The sequence below is a fragment of the Melanostigma gelatinosum genome (assembly GCF_949748355.1).
Source record: "Melanostigma gelatinosum genome assembly, chromosome: 11".
NCBI classification, from domain to species: domain Eukaryota; kingdom Metazoa; phylum Chordata; class Actinopteri; order Perciformes; family Zoarcidae; genus Melanostigma; species Melanostigma gelatinosum.
In genome coordinates, this window is record NC_136644.1 from 20,739,650 (window position 1) to 20,764,786 (window position 25,137).

The 25,137-nt window shown below is 43.8% G+C and overlaps 1 protein-coding gene across 2 annotated transcripts; it reads left to right on the forward strand.

Moving 5' to 3' along the window:
- Nucleotides 1-954: 954 nt before the first annotated feature.
- On the forward strand, nt 955-24,460 carry klhl2 (kelch-like family member 2; the record flags this gene model as incomplete). Of its 2 annotated transcripts, XM_079278796.1 has the most annotated exons (15): nt 955-1,330; nt 3,625-3,744; nt 3,856-3,962; nt 4,078-4,199; nt 5,116-5,278; nt 5,496-5,605; nt 5,708-5,824; nt 7,898-8,047; nt 8,145-8,262; nt 9,741-9,938; nt 10,115-10,216; nt 10,790-10,918; nt 11,053-11,193; nt 11,280-11,423; nt 23,068-24,460. In XM_079278796.1, the coding sequence occupies exons 1-15, from the start codon at nt 1,263-1,265 to the stop codon at nt 23,094-23,096; spliced, it is 1,818 nt and encodes a 605-aa protein (XP_079134922.1). In that variant the 5' UTR covers nt 955-1,262. The 2 variants fall into 2 exon arrangements, with proteins under 2 accessions (XP_079134922.1, XP_079134923.1); XM_079278797.1 differs by lacking the exon at nt 23,068-24,460 and having other exon boundaries at nt 11,280-11,431.
- Nucleotides 24,461-25,137: the final 677 nt, after the last annotated feature.

Genomic DNA, 25,137 nt, shown 5'->3' on the forward strand with positions numbered 1-25,137 from the left:
GTAAAACCATGCTAACAGCTTTAATATTCCATGTGACTTCTGTATGAAATCATGACTGAGAAAAGACTTCAGATAAGCGGTGCCTGAGCCTCCTGACAGCCTGTTGTCTCTAATGCATTCAGCGTCTTCACACCACAACAGACTTGTTCTCTGCAGCTTCACAGCTGTCGCCCGTCCACGGACAGCACAGACCTTCACAGATGGACTCCAAAGACAGAACAGGGGTCTGGTCTTGACATGATCAAACAGGAGATTTATTATTGCATTTTCAGAACTCCAGATGGGCTATTCTTCTATTTATACATTTTATATACAATATGAACCTAAGTAATAACTGAGTCAGCTGTAGTTGTGAAAAATCTTGTTGTGCATCCTCTAGTTCTGTTTTAAAAAAAATGTAAATGCTCATAATAACGTACATTTCTGAGACACAATTACAAATTTAGATTTAGAAAATCTTAATTAAGAGATAGTAAATCAAAATGTTAAGTCAATCAAAATGACACAAAAGAAAATCACATGTCAATCATTTCAGTTCCTGAGTCAAACTTAATAGACGCTAAGTTATAACAAAATGTAAAGTCAGAATTTTGAGATACTGAAGACAAAATAGTAGATTGTTTTTTGAATTGGCTGCTGTAACGCTGAAAATTGAAGTCAAAATAATATGAACCGGAGTCGAACATTTTGACTTGCAAGCACATCATTTTGATTTAGTTTGTCAAGGATGTTTTTGACTTTTATTTATTCCCAAAGAGTGTTTAATTCATGTCCTGCGCCTCCTCCCCGGTTGGTCTCCCACAGCTAGAGGGAGACAGTGCTTTCTTGTGGGACGCCTTGGCTGCTCGGAGGACCGTCTTTGCAGACATGTCCTTGTTTGTGCGTTTTAATCAGCGATAGGGAAAATAACAGGTAGCCCTGTCTGTTCGCCTCTCGCACCCATATACACCCAGGAGGGGAGAGAGAGGGGGGCGAAACAAAACCCCCACAATAAACCCTCACTGACGCTGCTGGTTGGCGTGTTTTTTTTTTCTTCTTTTTTCTTTGGGGCGGCCGACAGAGCAGACAACAGCGGTGCAACAGCCGGGTTTCAATCGCAACGTGTTTGTTACTGAGTGTCACCCGCAGTCGGGCTGTGTGTTTCTATGAGGCAGGCTGATTTAATGGGGCTTCCGTGAGCCCGTCTCGCCGCCTCTGGACAGCTGATCGCCGCGATTCACGCTTGAATTTAGACCCATCAGAGACTACATTGTGGATATGGAATGGTGCATGCCGCTGGGCCAAGTTTTCAGCCTCTGAAAAACACCGGAATCATGGACAGTCATCCGCTGTGAGTGCAACAGCAATCACTGTGTGTGTGTGTGTGTGTGTGTGCTGGCGTTTCCCAGTGGCTGCTTTGACTGATGGTGCCGCATTGAGAGCGACAGCGGCCAGCCGGTGTGGCTGCTCACTGACCGGGGAGGACCGGGTCACTGAGAGCCGGAGACTGATACCCCGTCCGCAGCAGGCTGAGGGGGTAGAGGGGTTGTCTGTGGTTGTGTTATAATCCGATGATTTGTTGGGATTGCGGAGGTGTTTTTGTTTGTGGCAGAGAGGATGTGTGTCAACTGCTGGGTGGTCGTGTGTGTGTGGGTGTGTTTGTGACAGAAAACAAAGGCCACGTGATTTTGCCATGAGCAGCATGATTATATGTATGCCATATGTGTGTTCAAAGTAGCCGACATTCACAGTTTTGAGGTACTTGTACTTTACTTTAGTAATTTCAATTTCTTCTACTCTACTACATTTCAGAAATGAGATTGAAATTGTACACACAAAATATATGGTAAGTTTATAGAAAACACAATACCATCAGTAGCTTCCAACCTTTTTCTCAAAATTCATTTTAGATTAAGAGGAAGTCTAAACTTCTGCGTACAAATCAGTGTAACGTTGTCCTTTTTTGTTTCCTCTCCCATTAATCATCTCATGACCCCTCAGATTTATCTTGTGACCCTTTAGAGGCCCCCAACCCTTCGGTTTGGAACCACTGGACCGAACTAGCTAACTTTATTTAAAGTAGTTAAAATCCAACTTGACCAGCTACAACAGTAAATACAACTTGATACATCAGTATGAACAATTTAATAATGTAATACACAATAATATGTCATTCATGAGGGTAATTGTTTTGCAGAATGTGTACTTTGATACTTTAATAGGATACATTTGACTGATAAATCGTCTTCAACTCTAGTAGCATTTTGAATGAGGGACTTTTACTTGTAATCAAGTGTTTTTTACATAAATCTATTGGTACTTTTACTGAAGTAAAATATCTGAATACTTCTCCCATTCAGCAGAGCTGAATGTTAGATGTTTGTGTATTTGTAGTTGGATGTGCTTCAGATGTGCAGCATCTATAAATTCACACCCACCGGCCACTTTATTAGGTTGAGGCTGGTTTATCATCCGGGCCCCCAGGAGCCAGGTGATTTAATTAATTGCAAATTTGTTAGGGAGCTTAGGCGCAAAATCAACGATGACCAGCGTGTATTATTGGCGATTGTTGTGGCCCTGTCTTGCAAAAGGCAAAACCTCATCAGAAGACTTTATTTATTCGTTTACATGGAGCTCACATGGAGCATATTCCTAAATAAAGTGGTGGTTTTGATCAAATCACCTCAAACCAACTGACTCACATGAAAGCTGGTGCCGGTTAGTATTATTCCAGCAGAGGAGTACTTGTTGGGTCTTTACTTCATGGTAACGTAGAAGCAAAAGGGTATATAAACACTGCTCAGAGGGTCTGAGGTGGGTGGTAGCGCCAGTTTATTAGGTCCTGGACAAAACTAGCGCAGGTTAATACAACAGATCGGCCATAAAACTGTTCGGTTTTAGTCTAAACTGTTTTACAGAGGTGTTGATTCAACAGTGTTTTTGGAGGAACACTGTCTTGTTCTGCACCTCGATAGGATTGAGCACGTTCTAGCCTCGAATGCTGCTGAGAGACATTCAACCTGTTGTGATGCAAACCTAGTTAAAGTCCTGTTTGCAGTGTTTACATTATTTAGTTGTGGAAAATACTTGTTTCTGATTGTCAGGTGTCAAGAACATCTCATACCTAATATCTCAAACATATTTTTTTATTCACCTCTTATGGGTTTGAATGAGATACTGTGAGCACTGCAAAAATAGAAATCCATTCAACTCTATTGCATTGAAATGGAGGCAGAAATCTCAGAAACAAATCTCTTAAAACTTGGAAAAATAAAACCAAAACTATCTACAAGGCGTGATCTTTTTTGTAATTTGGGTGAAACAACACTTCAAAATAATTTTTCAAAGTTAATATAGGCATATTAAACTGAGGGCACGACGGCAACAGTATGTGTTGATTGATAACAGTTAAACCAACTCTTTTTGGTAAAGCAAACTTCTGAGACAGATGACTATTTGAACACAGTGTCTGATTTTTCTTGTTTTAAGTGGACATCGTATATAAAAGGTAACACGTTCTAAAATGTCCTGCTATAAAAAAAACAGCTATATATACATATGCTGGGACAACTCGTTAAATAAAAAGCATGCTACCCTCTGATATCTGCCCTCAGTAATGTTGTGCATCCGTGCCGTCCCTCTCAGATGCACCAGAATTTGTCCACACGCTCTGGACAAAGAAGATGGTGTCGAGAGACAAGGTCCCGTCACGCTCAACCCTCGGCACATGAGGAAGGCGTTCAAAGTCATGAACGAGCTGCGCAGGTGATGCGCACTCTTCTCTTTCCAGTTCTCTGTTGTCCTCTTGGGTGCACCCGTTTAAAACTTTTCATAATTGTAATCTCTCCCTTGTCCGTCTCCTAAATGTCCACACAGCCAGAGCTTGCTGTGCGACGTGACCATAGTGGCGGAGGATGTAGAGGTCGCTGCTCACAGGGTGGTTCTGGCTGCTGGGAGCCCATACTTCCACGCTATGTTCACAGGTGAGGACTCGCTGCCATTCGTGCTGCTGGACATCTGGCAGGATCTTGTTTCACCCTGTGTTTCAGTTTTTTTTCTTTTGCCATGTCCTCTCTGGTAATGGATGTCTACCGACAGGTGAGATGGCAGAGAGCCGGGCGAAGCGAGTGAGGATAAAGGAGATGGACGGTTGGACTCTGGGCCTGCTGGTCGACTACATCTACACAGCAGAGATACAAGTCACAGAGGATAACGTGCAGGTAAACACCACACACACACACACACACATTTATACTCGCATAAACACTGAGGGCATTTTGTCTTTAACACTGATACATTTGGCTGTGCACTGTGTCGCAGTATTTGTTTGTCAGTTAGTTGATTTCACTGGTTGTATTGGACGACTCATTCGATTTTCTCGGTGAGTCGACAAATCCTATCAGTGCTAGTCGACTAAGAATGTCTTTGGTCGAAGACAGCCCTAGAAAACAGTGACCTGCACCAACAGGAGTAAACAAAATATCCATCCAGTGAAGTGATCACAAAGTTCTGAAATGTCCCACCTTTCTGATCGCTTTATCAACTGAAACTGCCTTTTTTTTTCCAAAACTGATAACCAAACCCATTGGTTTGCACTTTCAGATTAATCCCCAACTGTTAACTCCTGTCCTGACAACCTGTTTCAACAGAAAGTAATGAAATATTGGTACTATTTCAGTAAACAAAAATGTACTCGATTTTGCGTAGATTACAAGCATCTATTTGTTTCACTTGATCATATGTTGAGCACCTTAGCTCGTCTTTTAAACTCCTGCCTTGCTTTCAGGGAAATTCACTCTTTTTAGAAAGTTTAAAAACGAAACTAAAAGGAGGCGTTCAGGCGTTCTTGCTGCTGTAATTTACAGTTCAGTTTGGAAAGTCAGACCGTGTACTGCAAATCTACTCGTATGCATTTGATCAGACAAGTCTCAACAAGCTGGCCATTTTGAGTGTCTGAACCTGTAAGCATCTGACGTAAAGATGGTATCTCAACACACCAGACCAGCCTGTCAACCCTTTAATTTAATTAGTCTGCATTGTAGTATACCCATCTTTATGCAGGATGTTCTCTGTGTGTGTGTGTGTGTGTGTGTGTGTGTGTGTGTGTGTGTGTGTGTGTGTGTGTGTGTTTGACAGGCATTGCTGCCTGCAGCCGGCCTGCTTCAGTTGAACGAGGTGAAAAAGGCTTGTTGCGAGTTCTTGAGCTCTCAGCTTCATCCATCCAACTGTCTGGGGATACGAGCTTTCGCTGACCTACACGCCTGCTCTCAGCTCCTCACTCAGGCAAACAGCTACGCAGGTTTGTGTGTGCAAATCTCTACTTGTTTTGTGTGTGTGTGTGTGTGTGTGTGAGAGAACGGCTCTTATTGCTCCACTAAAATGGGTTAGTGTGTATCCTGGAGGATGTGGGACGGTGGATGAGACGCAATGAGAACAGGTTTAATTAATGACGAGAAAAAAAAAAAGATCTGTTCATCTGCAGGGTAGTTATTTTCATTCCGTGCTTTTGCTGACAGAGCAACATTTCGCCGAGGTGGTTGGGAGTGAAGAGTTCCTCAATTTGGGCATGGAGCAAGTGTCCAGCCTGATCGCCAGCGACAAGCTCACCATCCCCACAGAGGAGAAGGTATACACACATTCACTCTGCTCAATACACGCAGGTAGGACAGCGCAACCAAACGGTTGTACCCGATGTGCTTCACGTGTCTCTGTGTGCCTCACTGTGCAGGTGTTTGAAGCGGTGATAGCTTGGGTCAACCACGATAAAGACGTCCGGCAGGAACACTTGGCCCACCTGATGGAACACGTTCGCCTGCCGCTGCTCTCCAGAGAATACCTGGTGCAGGTATGAGCGGCCGCATCCGTATGCTTATTGTTTGTGCTCTTGAACTGACTGTGACTGCTGATCTGTCACTTTGCATCTGACTAGTTCAGCTGTGGTTTCGAACAAGATCAGCTGAACTGGACTTTTGTTTTGTTTCCACACTGAATTAATCGTTACGAGTGAATGCGATTGTTATTGAGATTCTCACTGACTTGCAACAGTGAAAATGAATTCATTGAAACATGTTGCAAATGGGACCGTTGATTGTCACTAGCATTAAGTAACATTGATCTAAATATTCATGTACATCATATTGTAGCACATTTGCCCCTTTGTTTCCTTTGTTTACAATCTATCTACAGTATCAATAATCCGTTAAATATACAGAATAAACAATGGACGTCTGGAAATACACGTACATGATTTGTTTTCTTTCTGCTACATTACTGGCAAACTGACCACACGTCCTCGCTTGTGGCGGAGGATTAATTAACAACTGGTCATTTGTTGGCCAGATAATCAGGAGAGACTTCGGGGATTGGACCCCATGGTGACGCAGTATAGGAAAAGGGGGTAGTGATGCTGTGGTTGGATCAAGAATAGTCCCCCTGGAGTTTAGACACTGGTGGTGGTGGTGGTGGTGATGATGAAGGGAGTTGCTGAAGATCCAGTGTTGGGATGAGTAGCAGGACTGGGCACTGGATATGATGAAGACTGGAGGTGAATGGGGCGGAGGAGGGTTGCGGAAGTTCCTTCTGCAATGACAACTGATAGCAGAAGAGAGGAGAACAGTTTTTAAGTGTGATTGGCTCAGGGCAACCGTGGCAGAATCAGCCCACAATCAGCTGAGTAGAAGCCGCAGAGAAGGATAGATTTGTGAGTGTAGAGAGTCTTCCTCTAAGCTTCATTGATATTTTAGAAATGATTAAAATGATCGTAGCTGTATGAATCTGTCTTTACACTGAACCCTCGGACCTTCAACCAGGTCTGCAGCAGGTTGAAGTTAAGCTTCAGATACAGTGTGGCGGTAGTTAACCAGGTTCAGACTAAACCACAGGTGCAGTTTAAACCGCTGCGTCTGAGGACAAAGCAATGGGGTTTAAGTGATTACATGACATTAGTCATTTAGCAGACGCTTTTATCCAAAGCGACTTACAATAAGTGTATTCAACATCGGTTTTCGAGAGAACAACTAGTCACCAGAAGTCATAAGTGCATCTCCTCTCTTCAAACAAGCATAAGAGCATAAACCAGAGCCAACGTACATACAGTGCAGAAACAAACGAATGCAATAAGTGCGGGGGTGTAAGGCTTGACCATGGTCTGGAGATAGGAAGGAGCTGTTCCTTCCACTGCCCTGTAGGTTAGCACCAGAGTCTTCAACTGGATGCGAGCTCTTACAGGGAGCCAGTGTAGAGAACGGAGAAGGGAAGTTGTGTGGGAGAACTTGGGGCGATTGAACACCAGGCGAGCTGCAGCTTTCTGGACAAGCTCCAGAGGTCTGATGGCCGACGCCGGGGCTCCGGCAAGTAGAGAGTTGCTGTAGTCCAGGTGGGAGATGACGAGAGCCTGGATGAGCACCTGCGCCGTCTCCTCAGTGAGGAAGGGGCGAATCCTCCTGATGTTGTAGAGCAAGGACTCTGCAGGAGCGTGCAACCGATGCGAGTTTGCTGAGAACGACAGTTGGTCCTTAGACTAAATGGTCATGTGACTTTGACACGGAGAACACAGGTTTCATCCTGAACATTGGACCACAGCTAAGGCGATGACGGAGCAACGGTGTGTTGTCAGTAACATACAGCCAGGCAACATGTTGCTACGTATCCAGTTGTCCAACTTGTTTTTTTCTGCTGCTTTTGAAACGGGTGTTTTTCCAATACTGCTACTTATTTAATACTCCTTCAAATGCTCGCCGTTCTTTAACTAGTGTCGTGTAGAAACTATCATTGGTTGAGTATGCTGTAATTATTATGTTTGGGCTCTGTTTTTAATGAGTTGATCTTTGATTAGCAGCTGCTGTGTCACAACATGCTGCAGCGTTTTGTTAATCCAGTTGGCTGACTGGCTCCTCTCTGACTGTTTCGGTTGCGTCAGCGGGTGGAGGAGGAGTCTCTGATTAAGAACAGCAGTGCGTGTAAAGACTACCTCATTGAGGCCATGAAGTACCACCTACTGCCAGCTGACCAGAGAGCTCTGATGAAAACTGCACGCACACGCATGAGGACTCCAGCCTGCTGTCCGAAGGTATTCACACACCCTCTGCTACTCTTAGCTAATAAGAAAACAACAGTTGGTCGTACACTTCGTCACGTATTGGCTCTGCTGTTCCTGTTCTGTGTAGGTGATGGTTGTGGTCGGAGGCCAGGCTCCCAAGGCCATCCGCAGTGTTGAATGTTATGACTTTGAGGAGCAGCGATGGTACCAGGTGGCCGAACTCCCGACCAGGAGGTGCAGAGCAGGTAGGAACACATCAATGGCAACAACATGAACAGCATCACAGTTAAAGAGCTGGATCCGCTGAAGAACGTGGTTCTATCGGAGCGCCTGAACGCCACTCTAAACCGTCACCTACGCCCTAAGTAACCAAACTGATGTTGCATTCAGGTGGTCCTCATCATCTTGTAAATATTAAATTCATAAAATCAGCAGGACTTTGCCCTCTAACTGCCGATAAAATGTAAATACTGCTGGTAAACTGGACCGGTTGCACGATACATGATTTTTAGCAAATAGCGTACAAGGTTAATATTTAATATACTGTATCTGAATAACTTCAATAAATCTGTGATTAATAACATACATAGTTTACTGGTAAGAACTGTGTTGAGGCCTTCTGGTGGGTCTACAAACACCAGTAATGTTCCAGCGACTGATGAAGACATGAACCAGATTTTATGAGTAAACAAGGTTCACCTGAACACATTTTTACAAAATTCAGCACCACACTGATGGTTACAAAGAATATATTCCCTCCAAATTCAGGTAAAAGAAGGCTGTATTTCTCAGTATGAAAAAGAGGAGGCTTGGTCGACATTATGACGTATTCAGTTTAGAAGTACAGACACAGCTGCAGACTGTGGTAACTTTAGTCTTTTTGATGCTCTCGGGTCAGATCTTGGCTATCTTGGCACTGAAATTCAATCCATTTGCGATCAAAATCCATATTCTTCGGCATTCTTGTTTGGCTTCAGTATTGTGCATATTTAAAAGTGAGCTGGGCGAACAGCATCACTCGTTCATCATAACCCCTGGTGGCATGTTTCCGCCTATCTTCTACCACATATGCCTAAAGGTCGGACACACTGTGATGACTCACGGAGGAAAACAAGTTTGTTTGTTGTTACAAGGTTACAAGCAACACAAATGCATTGAAATTCACACTGAAGTGCCCAGTGTGGATGGACTTGTGTTTTTAGTGCCATCTTTAATAAGAAAAATACTTGATATTCAAGGGGAAATTTACAAAATATCGTGTGACCTCGACCCAACGTAATCCAAATGTGATTTTTGTGCCTGATTTTGCAATTGCTATATTATATTAGTGGGAATGATAATTTTGACATCAGTCTTCTCATTTTCTTTGAAAAACATATTAGATTGATTATGTTGGGATTTTTTGCAGGGATCTTTACCAAACTAAATTTTTTCTAAAGTCTGTAGATTATAATGTGGAGGCCAGGACATCTCTGCAGCACAATTCAAAATGGTATTTTGACCCATATTTGGCCTTTAACAAACATTGCGCCTCCTGCAATTTGCAAATTGCATTCGGCCATATTGCAATATTGATGAAACTTTGATTCATTGTGCAGCCAGACCGCACTTCGTGACATTCCCACTCTTGAGTTTGCTTCAACATTCAGCCTCACTGCACCAGGCTGTTTGTGTGCGAGTGTGTTTTTTTTACCTGAGTATTTCCTGTGTTCTTGCCTTTTAGGTGTGGTGTACGTGGGTGGGTGTGTGTATGCAGTTGGTGGTTTCAACGGTTCTTTACGTGTCCGGACGGTCGACTGTTACGACCCGATGATGGACCGATGGACGAGCGTCAGCAGCATGCAAGACCGTCGCTCAACGCTCGGGGCTGCTGTGCTCAACGGACTCCTGTACGCTGTGGGGGGCTTTGACGGCAGCACAGGTACAGCTGTGTGACTGTGACATTCAAATGCTTTTTTAGATTACAGTGATCAGTGAGATAGTTTGAGTTCAAGACATTAAATCCCTACAACAGGAAGTTATATAATATGCGATTGTGCGTGGTGTTTTTGATACGTGTGTGTATGTGTGTGTGTGTGTGTGTGTGTGTGTTTGCAGGTTTGTCGACGATCGAGGCATACAACGCGAAGACAGACGAGTGGTTCCATGTGTTACCCATGAGTACCAGACGAAGCAGTGTAGGAGTGGGTGTTGTCAATGGTGAATACAACTCCCAGTTCAGTTTTACAGTCAGTATTTAGGAACTTTATAAACTTTATAAAATGTAGGCACTTTATAAACCATACAATAGTCCTGCAACTAATGCATTTTTTTGCAAACACATGACTTGCTTTTATTTTGAAAGAACCCGAGGTGTTGAAGCCAGAGTTTGTATGGACAGGAATTGGCTTGAAGCTCGATACAAGAATGCATTATTTCCCTCTTTCAGTCTATGAAACTGGAAAACAGCACAAGTTAACTAAGAATCATCAAACAATGAAGGACACTTAATCTAGCAAGCACACTTTTATTTATATAGTTTACAGAGGTGCTTCACAAGAAGAAGGAAATGGGAAAGATGAAAAAGTACATGACCAACAAATTAAAAGTTAATACTTAAATAGCAAAATACTGAAAATACAATCTCAAAAAAAGTATTGTTAAATAGCATCAAAACTTTTCAAAATGTTGAGCTTTACAAACTTTTATTTCCTGCAAGGCTACCATAACATATGTTGATGTTTCTATTCTTCTAAGTTGTGAATTGCGTGTGTTTCCTCTGTCTTTTTTTAGGGATCCTGTATGCAGTTGGAGGCTATGATGGTGCGACCAGACAATGTCTGAGTACAGTAGAATCTTACAACCCTAAAAGCAACGCGTGGAGCTACATCGCAGAGATGGGCACAAGACGCAGTGGAGCAGGTGTGTGTGTGTGTGTGTGTGTCTCACAGATTTATCCATAAGGACAAAAATACAAGATCATTGTTACTCAGTGATGGAAATTCATGATATGACAGAAATGGTGACCAGATCTTGTGTCCGGTGTCTTCCCTCAGGTGTAGGTGTGTTAAAAGGTTTTCTGTACGCTGTGGGGGGTCATGATGGTCCACTGGTGAGGAAGAGCTGTGAAGTTTATGACCCGGCCTCTAACAGCTGGCGGCAGGTAGCTGACATGAACATGTGTCGACGCAACGCAGGTAATGCAGACAGTCCAGCAGAGATCCTCAGGTGTGAGACGTTAGACGTATATTAATCTTAATTTTGTGTGTGTTTGTGTTTTCAGGTGTGTGTGCTGTAAACAACGTACTGTATGTGGTGGGAGGAGACGACGGCAGCTGCAATTTGGCCTCTGTTGAGTTCTACAATCCAAACTCGGACAAGTGGACACTACTGCCGACCTGCATGAGCACAGGACGCAGTTATGCAGGTGTGTAGAGAAACGCATGTAAACATAATGCTGAAATTCTGTTCTCACTTAAAATGTTGTTTCCAAACTGCCATGAGAGGTAACTTTTGAAAAAGGTTGAAGTTTGGGCCACGGCTCAGTATTATTTTTCTTCAATCAACCTTTCTGAGAAATATATCAAAATCATAACAAAATCCATAGTTGTTTAATGTTTTACATATATGTTATTATACATTTACCTGTACTTCATTTTCAACACTTCGACTTTTCATATCAATTGCAGCTCTACATATCTGTTAAAATACCATTTTTATGCATTATGATTTTGGGTTGTCCGTCCTTCCCATTCTTGTGAACGCAATACCTCGGGAAGGCCTGGAGGGAGTGTTGTGGAATATTTCTATGAATAATCGGGAGAAGAGTGTAAAATGTTTCTCATCAATGTCAAATGAAACAGAGTCTGGATGAACGATCAAAGTTGTAATAGTCAATTTATTTGCTTGCAAGCAAAGAGAACACCGTCTCACAGACACATCAGCGTCATCTGTGTGAGATGCTCTGATGACACATTCAAATGCCTGGACCTTTATACCCAGCCAGCATGCTGTCACCTTGGTTCGCAAACAAGAACAACACAATAAAAGAAGACAGAAGATAATAAAAATGTCAAAGCAGATGTTTTCCTTTGAAGCAGTGTCCTGTCTTTACGATACCCTGAAGGCGCTTTTATGGCCGGTTTACGAATCCCTTCGTTATCAGTTTGTCCCACAATATTTATGGAGACATCAGATGCTTCCTTTGATGTTCCCGTGAACCAGTCAAACAGTTAAGTCACAGTATTTGCAGAGACGGAAAAAACCGGTGAACCGTCACGCATCATAAATACCTGCAGAGGGTCATGCTCTCCCTAATGCTCATCAGGAAGTACTGTAATCTAAACATCTGTGTTGCCGTCTTTGAAGACAAATAATGCACAGGAAAACAGACACTAAGATAACAGATCACAAGACCCCTGGATCCGAATTTTACGAGACTCATTTAGAAAACACAAGGTTTTTTAGTGCCTGCTCTTCTAAACTCACATTCCTTAACCCTAAAACAGTAGACTGACATATTTTCCCATCACATTCCACTCTTTGATTACATCGTAATCACACAATATAGTAAAAATATGTTATAAGGACATTTCAATAACAACAGAAGTATTACCCAATAATATGATTTGAAAAATACATCATGTGAGAGAACTGAAGAAAAACTGTTCTTGTGAGATAAAAGATCCCATAAATGTAGCAGGCAATGTAATTCAATTAACACAAAGGTTAAAAATCAAAAACTGTCTAAGCAGTACAGTTCAATAACCACAAAGATAAAATAATTAAAAATCAAAGACTTTAGACCTGCACATCAAAATCATCAAAGGAGTCAGTGTCGCTGTCAAAGTTGTCCGCATAGTCAGTAATAGGAAACAGGTCAAGTCTCTGGTCGTTGGTTGTCACACGACAATACATAGTCAGCTGTTTGGTGAATAGCTGAGAGATCATGTTCCTGAGTAGTGGGATTACGCAAAGTACGAATACAAAGAAAGCACCGAGGATAATGGCTGCTTGTATCAAAATCCCCTTCCATGAGTACCATAAACCTGTAAACCAGTCTGGAGATGGAGTACCATCTTTAACCATAGCTTCCTGTATTTTAGTGATGTTGTGAATTGCTTGTGCAATGATATGACCATCAGCGTCATTTTCTGGAATAAAAGTACAACAGTATTCCCCAACAATAGCACAAACGCCACCCTGTGGTGCCGTCAATTGATCTAAAACCATTCTATCTTGCATAACCATAAGGCGCAGGCCAGTCAATTCTTCAGTGATTCCTGTGAACGCCGCAAGAGTGTAGTTCAGGAAGCTCTTCAGTCGGTAATCAATAGTTTCTAAACGTAACATGTTCTTGGCCGTTCCCAACCAAGGGAACAGTGAAAGGATAATTTTGGCGCCGACGCTCTTGTGTTTGAATTCGTTCGGGACGTTTGAACCCCAAACTGGATCATGCGGTTTGAATTCTAAGTCGCGAGAAAAACGTGTGTTAGGCGCTGCTGATATTATTACTGTGTGGTCGGATATTGATACTGGAGCACAAACTCCCTCCCAATCTGGAGGTAGTACAACATACACTGTGTGACCACAGAGCCACCACCCATCTGTAACCGGATATGTTCCGTTTTTACCGGGAAGCACTGTGTGGTGAGCTAGAGAGCATTTAACTCCTGCTGGGCAGTCCGCTGTATCTCGTGCCACATATTTCCACCCATCGCATGAAAACTGTCGCAGGTAAAATGGAACTGGCGTGCAGTCTTTAACGAGTATGCAGTCCTCAATGTTCCCTAGTTGCATGCACCTCCTTATAGAAGCAGCTGTTACATTACCTGAGCTATTTGCACACGAAAGACGGTAGTTGCCCTCCATGGTGACAGCTGGATGATCGGATGTGTCGCCGAATAGGGAACAGTCTTCGTCCCTAGCAGTAACTGCCCCTATGAAAGTCACGTTGCACATAGAAGGGTGAAGCTGGCCGACTGATTTCGAGCCTTTACGCGCAAAACAAAATGTAAAGTTCAAGTTTGGTGCATACTGTACGTATGATGCTTGAAATTGGGACGAAGTAGAGCTGCTTCCGCGGTATCTCTGTATTGGATGTGTTTTTGTGCACATAGTGCTGTTTACTGTAGTCCATGCTGCATAAGGACTGTAATACCCTAAAACTGCTTGACTTACGAAACAGTCCTCTGTAGGACCTAGAGACCTAGTCGCTATTATACGTGGTTGGTGAGATGAGGCCGGCATCATTGAGCAGACATAGCAGTTAGTGCGGTTTTGTTTGCGGGCTGAATAGTGTGCGTATCGCCACCACATATTTGTTGAATAGACGTGGATTAATGCACCTGGGTTGTTGTCGAGCCAATCATGTTTCAAGTTTTTTACTGCGGTGCGTCTGGTACGGTTATGCGTTGTTGAGTTGTCATTGTCTGAGTCAAAAGTCGTGTTGGTGCGCTGGTCGTGGTTGCTTCTCATCTGTTTGTGGTGCCATAAAGGAAGAGTAAATAAAAAACATAACCCAATGACCACAAATAAACAACAAATGAAACGAGTCCCCCCCACTCTCCTCAGTGGGCTCCAGGGGCGTCGTCGTTCCATGGTGAAAGAGTGCAACAGCCACCAAGTTTGTATGGAATTCACCCGAGCAACTGGTTTGTGTGAGCAGCTTTGTTTGCGTTGACACCGTGAGGTTTCCACAAAACTGTCAGAGACACTGTTATCCCGCCACTCTCTTTGTACGCTCAGACAGATTGAATTATACAGAAATAAAATGAAAACAAAACGAGCAATAATGAGAATATAGTTATAATAGAAAGTTTTTTTTTTTTTTTTTTTTTTTTCCTTTAGAAGCCTGACCGGTCTTCTTTGCTTGTGTTTGTTGGCACAAACACGTGTTGAGAGGGGCTCTTCCAGCCGTCTTTCTTGCGTGGCATCCACGTCCAGTTGTAGACCGTTAACACAGAACACGCACGTGTCTGTCGGCTAACTGCTCGTCGTGATCCCGTTCGTGAATCACTGCATCTCATCCGTCGATGGCACCGTCGTCCGTCTCTCGTCCCTCGGTGGTGCCGGTTGGCTGACACTTGGTGTAGGCGCTCGCTCACCTGAAGCCTCTCCTGGGTCTGGAACCTTTTTGCAGTGTGACGCATGAACCCAGGTAGCCCTCTCAGCTACTTTGACAGCCGTCTGAGTGACGAGGAGGACCTGGAATGGACCCAGCCAACGTCGTGAGTTCCAATGCTTCCTTCTGAAATCTTTCACCACCACGAAATCACCAGGCTGCAGCTTATGGAGAGGTCCTTCAGCTGGTCTCGGGAGGGCAGCAGACACCTGTTGTCTTATGTTAGATAGAGCAGAGGACAATTGTGCACAATATGTTAACATTTCATGTTCGCATAAGGCGGTTGAGGGAAGTGGCGCCCCTGGTGCTTCAGTTCCTACATGAGGAGGAAAACCAAACAGTATCTCAAAAGGACTCAGATTGCTTCGTGTTCGCTTTCTCATTCGCATGTACATCAGAACTAGAGGCAGAGCTTTTGTCCAAGACAGACCTGTGTCAGCACAACATTTTGCTAACTTGGTCTTAAGTGTACCATTTTCTCGTTCCACAGCGCCACCACTGGCTGGATGGTAAGCACAGTGTGTTCTTAAGTCGATACCCAAGTATGCGCTTAATTCTGTAATGGCCTGGTTTACAAAATGAGAACCATTGTCACTTGATATTGTAGTAGGAATGCCCCAACGAGGAATGATTTCAGAAATCAAAGCTTTCGCGACTGTCGCAGCAGTCTGTTTACTTGATGGAAAAACTTCAACCCACTTTGACCACATGTCTACCATCACAAGACAGTGTTTCTTACCTTCCGATGGAGAGAGCTCAACAAAATCCATCATAATGTGCTCAAAAGGGCGTGTCGGAGGCGGATGTGCAGCCTGGCTGGACACTGTCACAGGCCTGCCTACATTGTGGGTAGAGCAGGTTACACATGCAGAACAGAATTTTTGTGCACATGCTGTGAATCCCTTTGTGAACCATGTCTCATTCAATGCACTCAACATTCCCCCTTTTGATACATGGTCTAACCCATGTGTCAACTTAGCATAATGGCTGAAATAATGCTTAGGCAGACATGGTTTAGCATCAGGCCCTGACCACAATCCATCAGTGTGTGTGCAACCCGATGCTGCCCACACCCTACGCTCTTCCGGAGTGGACAACGTCTGCATCGCTATAAGAGAAGAGGGAGCTGAGACAGATGAGGACAGGAGAGCAGAGGAAGTGGGGACAGGAAGTCGAGCAGCCGCTTTTGCCGCAGCGTCTGCGCGTGCATTCCCTATTGAAATGACGTCAGTGTGCCCTGTATGAGCAGCACATTTGCAAACAGCAATTGCTGTTGGCAACAAAATGGCTTCTAACAGTTCAGCAATGAGAGTGTGATGCAAAACAGGTTTCCCATCAGACTTAAGGAACTTTCTGTGTTTCCACAGACTCCCAAAATCGTGAATTACTCCGAATGCATAACGAGAGTCAGTGTGAACTGTAACAGTTTTACCTTCAGCCAGTTTGCATGCTTCAGTGAGCGCGATGAGCTCAGCTGCCTGGGCTGAGAAATGACATGGCAGAGAACCTGAACACAGCACTTCTGAGTCCGAAACAACAGCAAAACCCACAAGATTAGTACCAGTGTGATCGCGGGAGGCAGATCCATCAACATACATTACCATGTCGCTGTTGTGCAGCGGAGTGTCCATCAAGTCAGGACGAGGAGTGCACCGAGCTTGGAGCTCAGCTAAACAGTTGTGCTCCTCTCCGTCACCAGGAATGGGGAGTAATGATGCAGGGTTAAGATTAGTACAGCGTTTGACCGTTACGTTTGGCATGTCTAAAAGACATGTGTGATAACGCAAATATCGCGCTGCAGAGAGGTGAGACGATTTCTGTTCGAGGAGAATCAAAGACACCGAATGAGGAACGAGCAGAGTTAATGGAGCGTATCCTACTATGTCACGTGAGGCCGCGAGTGCCTTTTCAGCCGCGGCCACTGCACGCAAACATTGTGGCAAACCAGCTGCGACTGGATCAAGTTTTGCGGAGAAATACGCAACTGGTCTTAATTTGTCACCGTGTGATTGTAACAACACAGAGGTCATGCAGCCCTGTCTTTCATCTACAGTCTGAGTGAACGGTTTGTTCGGATCTGGCAGTCCTAGAGTTGGAGGAATTTGCAGAGCACATTTCATTTGTGTGAAGGCTGAATGACCTTCTTCAGTCCAAATTATTTTGCCATGTGCTGTAAGATTTTTACCGTGAATCAAACTTGATAATGGTTTCTCCATCTGTGAGTAGTTAGGTATAAACGACCGACAGTATGAACACATACCTAAAAAGGACATCAACTGTTTTTTGGTGTTAGGTTTCGGTATTGACACGATTGAAGCTATTCTTTTTGGAGAGAGGGTTTTCCCTTCCCCTGAAATGTCATGACCTAAGAAATGTACATTTTGCGTTACAAACTGTAATTTAGATAGGCTGGCCTTGTGGCCCTCTTGTGCTAAATGTTTTAGCAGTTTTATTGTGTCTCTCTGACACTGTGCCTGAGTTGGAGCTGCGATAAGGCAGTCGTCTACATACTGCAGGAGTGCAGAGCCTGGTGAGAGAGTTAGACTTTCTAAGCTTTCTCTGAGTGCATCGTTGTAGATGGTTGGAGATTCGGTGTAGCCTTGACACAGCCGTGTGAAGGTGTATGGTTTACCGTTAAAATTGAAGGCAAACCAATATTGACTGTCCTTGTCCACTGGGACACTGAAAAAAGCATTTGACAGGTCAACAACAGAAAACCATTTAGCTGCAGGAGGAATCTGAGCTAGAATAGTGTAAGGATTAGGCACATTCGGTGCACGTGCATGAACTGCAGCATTTACTGCTTTCAGGTCTTGCACGAAACGCCATTCAGTAGGCTTACCTGCATCTCTGATCTTTTTAACAGGAAATATCGGTGTCCTGACTGGAGAGTCTGGACATGGAATAATCACACCTGCTTTCAGGAGTGACTCAAACACAGGTGTAATACCGTCAATGGCCTCTTGGCGCAGAGGGTACTGATGCTTGTGGGGCCGAAAATCAGAGCGCGGAGTGATAACGACAGGCTGACAGTTGTGAATCAGGCCAACGTCGTACTTGTTCACCGCCCAGAGTGTCTGTGGAACAGAAGTAAGGGCGGGAGGAATAGATGCAGGTTTAGTTAAAAACGTTTGAATTTCATTGTTAAGCTCCTGAAACACATAGACTGATCTGCAGGCAGGTGTTAAGAGCACACAAAACGTTCTGTGGAAGCCGGTAGACTGTGATCGCAGAATGAGTGGATCACATGTCTTTTCCCAGTCGGTCAGCGCCTCGCATTGAGCGACGAATGGACCCAAATCTCTCCAGTTATCCTCGCGTCCTTTTGACAGCGAGATATGAGGAGCTGAATCTGGAACATCAAACAGTTCTTTCTGTGACGGAGACAGAGAAACAGATACAGCAGATTTATAAGTAGACCAAAACAGTGTGGAACAGGCGATTACATCATTAATGCCTTCAAAAAAATTGTCTTCATAGCAATCATCTTGTCCTTCAGAAATGTGTGAGGTGCAGTGTAGATGTTTGTAGTTCATGCGGTCAGCATGTGGTGAGACCCGTGCGTCTACTGTGTGACAAAGTCGTTGTGCGTCGTCAACAGGGAGCCACCATTGATAGCAAAAAAGTGACTCAGAGGGAGTCTGTAACATTTGGTGTACGACTCTTTGCCTCAGCACTTTAAGGCCATCAGAGGATGACGTCAGTCCTATCCCATAAGCGCACATTAAGTCTCTGCCCATCAAGTTAATTGGACAGAGGCTTGAAAGGAGAAACGAATGTTTCACTTTAATGTCAGGATCGTGGTCAGTCTGGTCAGAGTGTACACTCGTCATAGGTACAGTAAAGTTTTCAGTAACAGTTATACCGGATGCGCCCTGTGAATATACAAAACGCCCACTCATCTTCTGATGAGGAAAATATCTCTGTTGAATCACAGAGTGTGTAGCTCCAGAATCTACTAAAAATGTTAATTCTTTCCCTTGCACAATAACCTTTGTAGTTGGCATATTTTTGTATGACTCTGATGAAAACATTGAATAAGCGTGTGGTTGTGATGTAGATGCATTCACTTGCTGTTGCTCTAAGTGTGAAATGACACTAAGAAGAATGGATTGTTGTTCTGCAGTGTGCGTGCGAGGAAGCGTGTGTGCGTTGCAGCAAATGTGCGCGTTGTTTGTGCGTTCTGAGTCAGTGTGTGTGTTCTTATCTGTTCCGGAGCCGAGAGGGAGACAGCTGCCTCCTGTCCACGTGCATCGCCTCGCCTCCCCACATCGCGTCAGTCAGATGTGCCAAATTGTTGATAAAAGTCACCCCCTCCGTCCTCTCCGCGCTGCTGTCCACGTGGCTGTCGTGATCCGTTGTGTGCATGACGATGTGGACAGTCTCTGAACCAATGTCCTTTCTCACCGCAGCAATAACACTCGTTGGGCTGCACCTGCGAAACTCCTTCATTTCGGTTGTCTTGGAAGCGTCTTTGGCCCCTACCACGTTGCATTCCTCTTCCGCGTCCCCTCAGCTGGCCCCTCCCATAGCTGTTACGTGGGTGGGTGGGTTGGTTTTGGCCTCCATCAACTCCTAGTGTCATCTGTTGGACAGCTTGAAGCATCGCAAGCTGAGCTTGTTCACCCACTTGTTTACCGCGTTTCTCTTGCCTGGCCTGAGTGTCATTATACATTTTGCAATTGTGCCGTGCGTGTTTTATTACCTCATCAAGTCTTGCATCCTCCAGGCCAATCACGGAGCGTTCGGTGGCTGTTCTGATGTCTGGTAGCAGCCCGTTCATGAAAGCATTCTTGAGATGTGTCTCCCACACTGACATTGTTGTTTTGTCAACTGGTTCTTCAATACCGCTGTGTGTTTGGAATGCGGACATGAGTCTTTGGTGATATGATGTCACATCTTCAGTTTTATCTTGTTTCGTGTTATTAATCAATGCCATGTTAACCTTTGATGGGAAAGCTGTCACTATAGCCCCGCATACGGCCGTGATGAAAGTGACGTAGGCCATGTTCCCTGCATCTCCCCAGGGAGGTATTACCATACGAGAGTCATGGCCAGCACCTGTTACTGTGGCTCTGATTTTGCTGAAGTCCGTGGGGCCGACATGTTTGACTAACAGGCGGTGAACCTCTGGGCCAGTAGGCATAAATTCTTTGCAGAATATCAGGAACTCTTTTGCGAAAGCTGCGCCATTCTGGATGCTTGGTAGGTGAAGTGAAGCTTGCATGATGTCACCTTGCGTCCAGGGTCTGAACACAAGACCCGGAACACCATCAGCTGGTCCTGGAACTTGAATCATGGGCCCCTGGAAGGTTTCAGATGTGTTGAGGTTGAAAGCTGGTGGGGGTGTGTCAGTGCGGAGCCAGTTGGCGACAGCGCCAGCTGCACCCTGCCAGTTACGAGGGTCTGCGTAGGACCATGGTGAGGTGGCAGGTGTCGATGTTGCAGCCGTCTGAGGAGAGACAAACGGGTTGTGGTGAGGCGAGGCTGGAGCCTGTCGGAGCTCCTCGTTCGCCAGGCGAGCCTGTTCTTGCTGTTGAGTGAGGAGCCGGGTTGCTGGTCTGCTAGCCAGTGGTGCATCAGGGTATGGCGGAGGAGGTGGTGGAGGAGGTGCTCGTTGTGGTGGTGGTGGTGGTTGTAGAACGCCATTCTGTGGGGAAGGTCGGTAACACGTGTCCAGGAGGGGACCGCTCGCTCCTGTGAGGCTCGGATAGAGAGTGTGAGAAAAAACAGAGTTACTCAGTGTGTTTGCATCAGTTTCGTCTTTCTTCAAACAAGTCATTTGTTTAAGCATTTGCTTTCTTTCCCTACTTTCACTCTCATCTTCCCACTTAACCAAACACTTTTGGTTTTTCTCTATCATGTCCAAGTCTTTGACTCTGACGTTCTTCATACATTTAATCTGTTTCAATTTACCTTCTAAATCCCCTCTTAACATTCTGAGTTTAGCGGCGCTCAATGAGCCGTTTTCAGGAAAACCAAACTCCTTTGACCAGTATGTGAGGCATTCTAAACACCCGTTTCCATATTTCTGTCTCATCACATCCACTATCGGACCCGAGGGCTCCGCGCTCTTACTATCTTTACCACCCATCTTTCAGGCGTGGATACGTTAACGTTACCTTTACAATACGACCGTCGTCGTAAGGCTTAATTTCTTTCCCAAGGAAAAATTTTGCAAAAACCTTATTTGAAGTTCACGTTTAGTTATTTGTCACGGTCTTATTCTATCAGTATAGAATTCACGTTTTGGCGCACGAATCTTATTCTATCAATTACTTTAGTAGAATTCACGTATTTAGCGCATAACAACGGTCTTACAACAAACCTATATCTGTAGTCAAGCGATCTGTGTTACGATCTCAAAATGTTTTTATTCTGAGTTAAATCATCACCGTATAACACAATCCTGTCTTCTACGTAAGTAGCGTGCAAATAGTGATATGCCAGAAAATGAAAAAGGGAGTTTACATGAACCACATTCTTAAAACGAAAACACGAACGTCAAAAACAATTGTTACCCAAATAATAAAAAATAAAATGACTACTTGACCATTCATCTGTGTCTGTTAAATCATATGACCTTAGTATAATCTTACCATTACTTTTACAATTGGAATTTTAACTTTCTTACCCGTTGTAGAAATTAATTCTTTTTCGTTGGATTCGCGTGCTGTCAATCAGAAACTCCCTCGGGTCCGCCGGCTCTCTCTCTCTCGGCTAATGAGGTATAAGACAGGAACTTCAGTTTGTGGATTCCTGGAGATGCCTCTCCTCCGGTCAGTCCCTCTGGAGTCCCGATAGACAGTCAGCGAATCCTGCCGACAACGCCAAATTGTTGTGGAATATTTCTATGAATAATCGGGAGAAGAGTGTAAAATGTTTCTCATCAATGTCAAATGAAACAGAGTCTGGATGAACGATCAAAGTTGTAATAGTCAATTTATTTGCTTGCAAGCAAAGAGAACACCGTCTCACAGACACATCAGCGTCATCTGTGTGAGATGCTCTGATGACACATTCAAATGCCTGGACCTTTATACCCAGCCAGCATGCTGTCACCTTGGTTCGCAAACAAGAACAACACAATAAAAGAAGACAGAAGATAATAAAAATGTCAAAGCAGATGTTTTCCTTTGAAGCAGTGTCCTGTCTTTACGATACCCTGAAGGCGCTTTTATGGCCGGTTTACGAATCCCTTCGTTATCAGTTTGTCCCACAATATTTATGGAGACATCAGATGCTTCCTTTGATGTTCCCGTGAACCAGTCAAACAGTTAAGTCACAGTATTTGCAGAGACGGAAAAAACCGGTGAACCGTCACGCATCATAAATACCTGCAGAGGGTCATGCTCTCCCTAATGCTCATCAGGAAGTACTGTAATCTAAACATCTGTGTTGCCGTCTTTGAAGACAAATAATGCACAGGAAAACAGACACTAAGATAACAGATCACAAGACCCCTGGATCCGAATTTTACGAGACTCATTTAGAAAACACAAGGTTTTTTAGTGCCTGCTCTTCTAAACTCACATTCCTTAACCCTAAAACAGTAGACTGACATATTTTCCCATCACAGGAGTTTGTTCAAATTTGGCACAAATGTCCTCTTGGACTCATGGATGAACTGATAAGAATTTGGCGGTCAAAGGTTACTGTTACCTCACAAATCATGTGCTTGGCCATAACTCAAGAATTTGAACCCTAATTATGACATTTTCACGCAAATTGTCTCATAAGATAAAAATGATGAAGTGACAAAGTATTACAACTATTCCTACTTTTAACAGTAGTATCAGCATTACCTATAGTGGACATAAAAGCCCTTTGTTTTTATTTCCTTTCATTGTTTCACGTTTATACTTTTACAACGTTTGCTATGTATGAAAATGATATCACATGTGGCGGTAGCGACGCACACGTCTTACTTGTTGTTTTTGACCAACAGGTGTGACTGTGATTGACAAGCCCTTATGACTGCTCTTGACACTTGCCACTGATTTGAAGCAGAGCGTATTCTCCTGCTGAATACTGATCTTGGATCTGTCTATGATGCCGATGCTTGGATGATGTTGGGCAGCATTGGCACAGGCACTGACGAAGATGAAGAAAAATGACAAGATTGTTGTTGAGGATGACGATGATGAAGATTTTTTGCACTTACCTGAAAGGGGGAGCTGTAACAAACGGAGGGGGAATCGAACCCGTGTTTTAATCCCCTCCTGGAAGGACTGCCGCTGGCGACTGGACAAACCAGTTAGAAGCACTACTGCAGTGTCATTGAAACGCTACTGATATGAAGCTACTTTAACTGCAAAGCTACTTCATCAGTAATGTTAACAGGAACCGGCTCTGAGAGAGACCACTGATCCAATCTATGGGAGAGGAAGGCAGTGAAGGACCCTTTGGGACTGAAATCTTTGTTTCTCCTTTGTTTTTATCGTGGAAATGTGTGTGCGTGAGTCAGTGTGTGTGTGTGTGCGTGCGTGCGCGCTTGCATTTAAAGGTGCTCCTTTGCTTGCACATGTGAGCATGTGTGTTTGTGTGCATCTGAGTCTCTGTGTGGTGACGCCTGGTCCGATGCCGCATGAACGCACTCTGTCTGACCTCTGACCTTTTACAGTGTTGCAGTGTGGCTGTTCAAGAGTGCCTGAATGTCAAACTACGCCCCTCTTCTCCCCCTTTGTTATGCCTCGAGTACTGTTACTGGACAGAGCGCAGCTGTTCCGGGATACATTTGAGAACTGACTCCAGGTCGGTGATGATGTGTCGGTTGCGCCAACCCGCATGAATTCAGAACAGCAACGTGAGAAGCATTTGCAGAAAATGTACATTTTCTTCTATTAAAAAAAAAAAGCAGACTTTAACTGGAACACCTCCCATCTGGGGAAGGAGAGGAGTTATTCATGTTGCCAAAAAGAGTGATCGACGCAGGGAGAAGCTGTTTGAGATCAAAAACAGCTGGATGTATCAGTGCTTTACTGTCACCCCGGCAGCCATCTTTGTTGCGGTTGTAACCACTAATGACAACAACAGCCTGAACTCACTGCATGGTCCCTAAACTCAAACCTCCTATCCTTCAACGGTTCCCTCTTCCTTCTTCGGTGTAGCAACCCTATTAACTACCGCACACCCTGACGTACTATGAATGTGCCAATTTTAATATGTCTTCATTTCTGTCTCTCTTTACTACTTTACTAATCTGTTCTCTCTTTCTGGAAAGTGACCAAACTTAATCTTGATTTTCTGTTCCTCTATCTCTTCCCTCTCGTCCTATATTGAAAAAGAATAATGCTATTACAGTAACTGGTATCGCTGTTTTCTTGTCAGTGTATTGAGGAATGTCATGTAGGCTGATGACTTTGAAAATGTTTCATTACTTGTTTTATATTGTCATTAATAAATATGCTTCTTGTATTTAAAGCTGTGAAATGACATAATCTGTTTTTAAAACTTTGCCAAATCAGTAAAACGTTGAAATGGAATACGCTGTGTGTGATATTTTGATAACAATACGCCGATTTATTTGTTCAAATATCACATGTCAACATTAGTGTCGCGTAAAGCTGCCGTTATTTTCCTGCTCACTTTCACCCTCTTCTTAACTTTTCTGCCATTTTGCATTTATTCAGTTAAAGTTCTTGTTATTGTGCCAGTATTTTAGGACGAGATTCAATACTTTGGCTTTTTTTTGTTAAATACAAAAAAAAACATTTTGCGTTGGTGGCGAATAATAAGTACATTTACACAAGTACTGCACATTAGTACAATTTTTGAAATAATTACTTTACTTGAGTAGCCCCATTGTAGGCCACTTTATATTTCTACTTCACTAGATTTATTTGACAGCTAGTTACATTGCAGATTAAGATTTCACATACGTACACTCACTGTATGATTATCTTCGAGAATAATTAAGCTACAGTATATAAAGTAGTTAAAATGATCTCTTATTAAAATGCTGCTCAATGCATCAGTAATAATGATACAATATGTAGTGGTATATCACTGATAGATA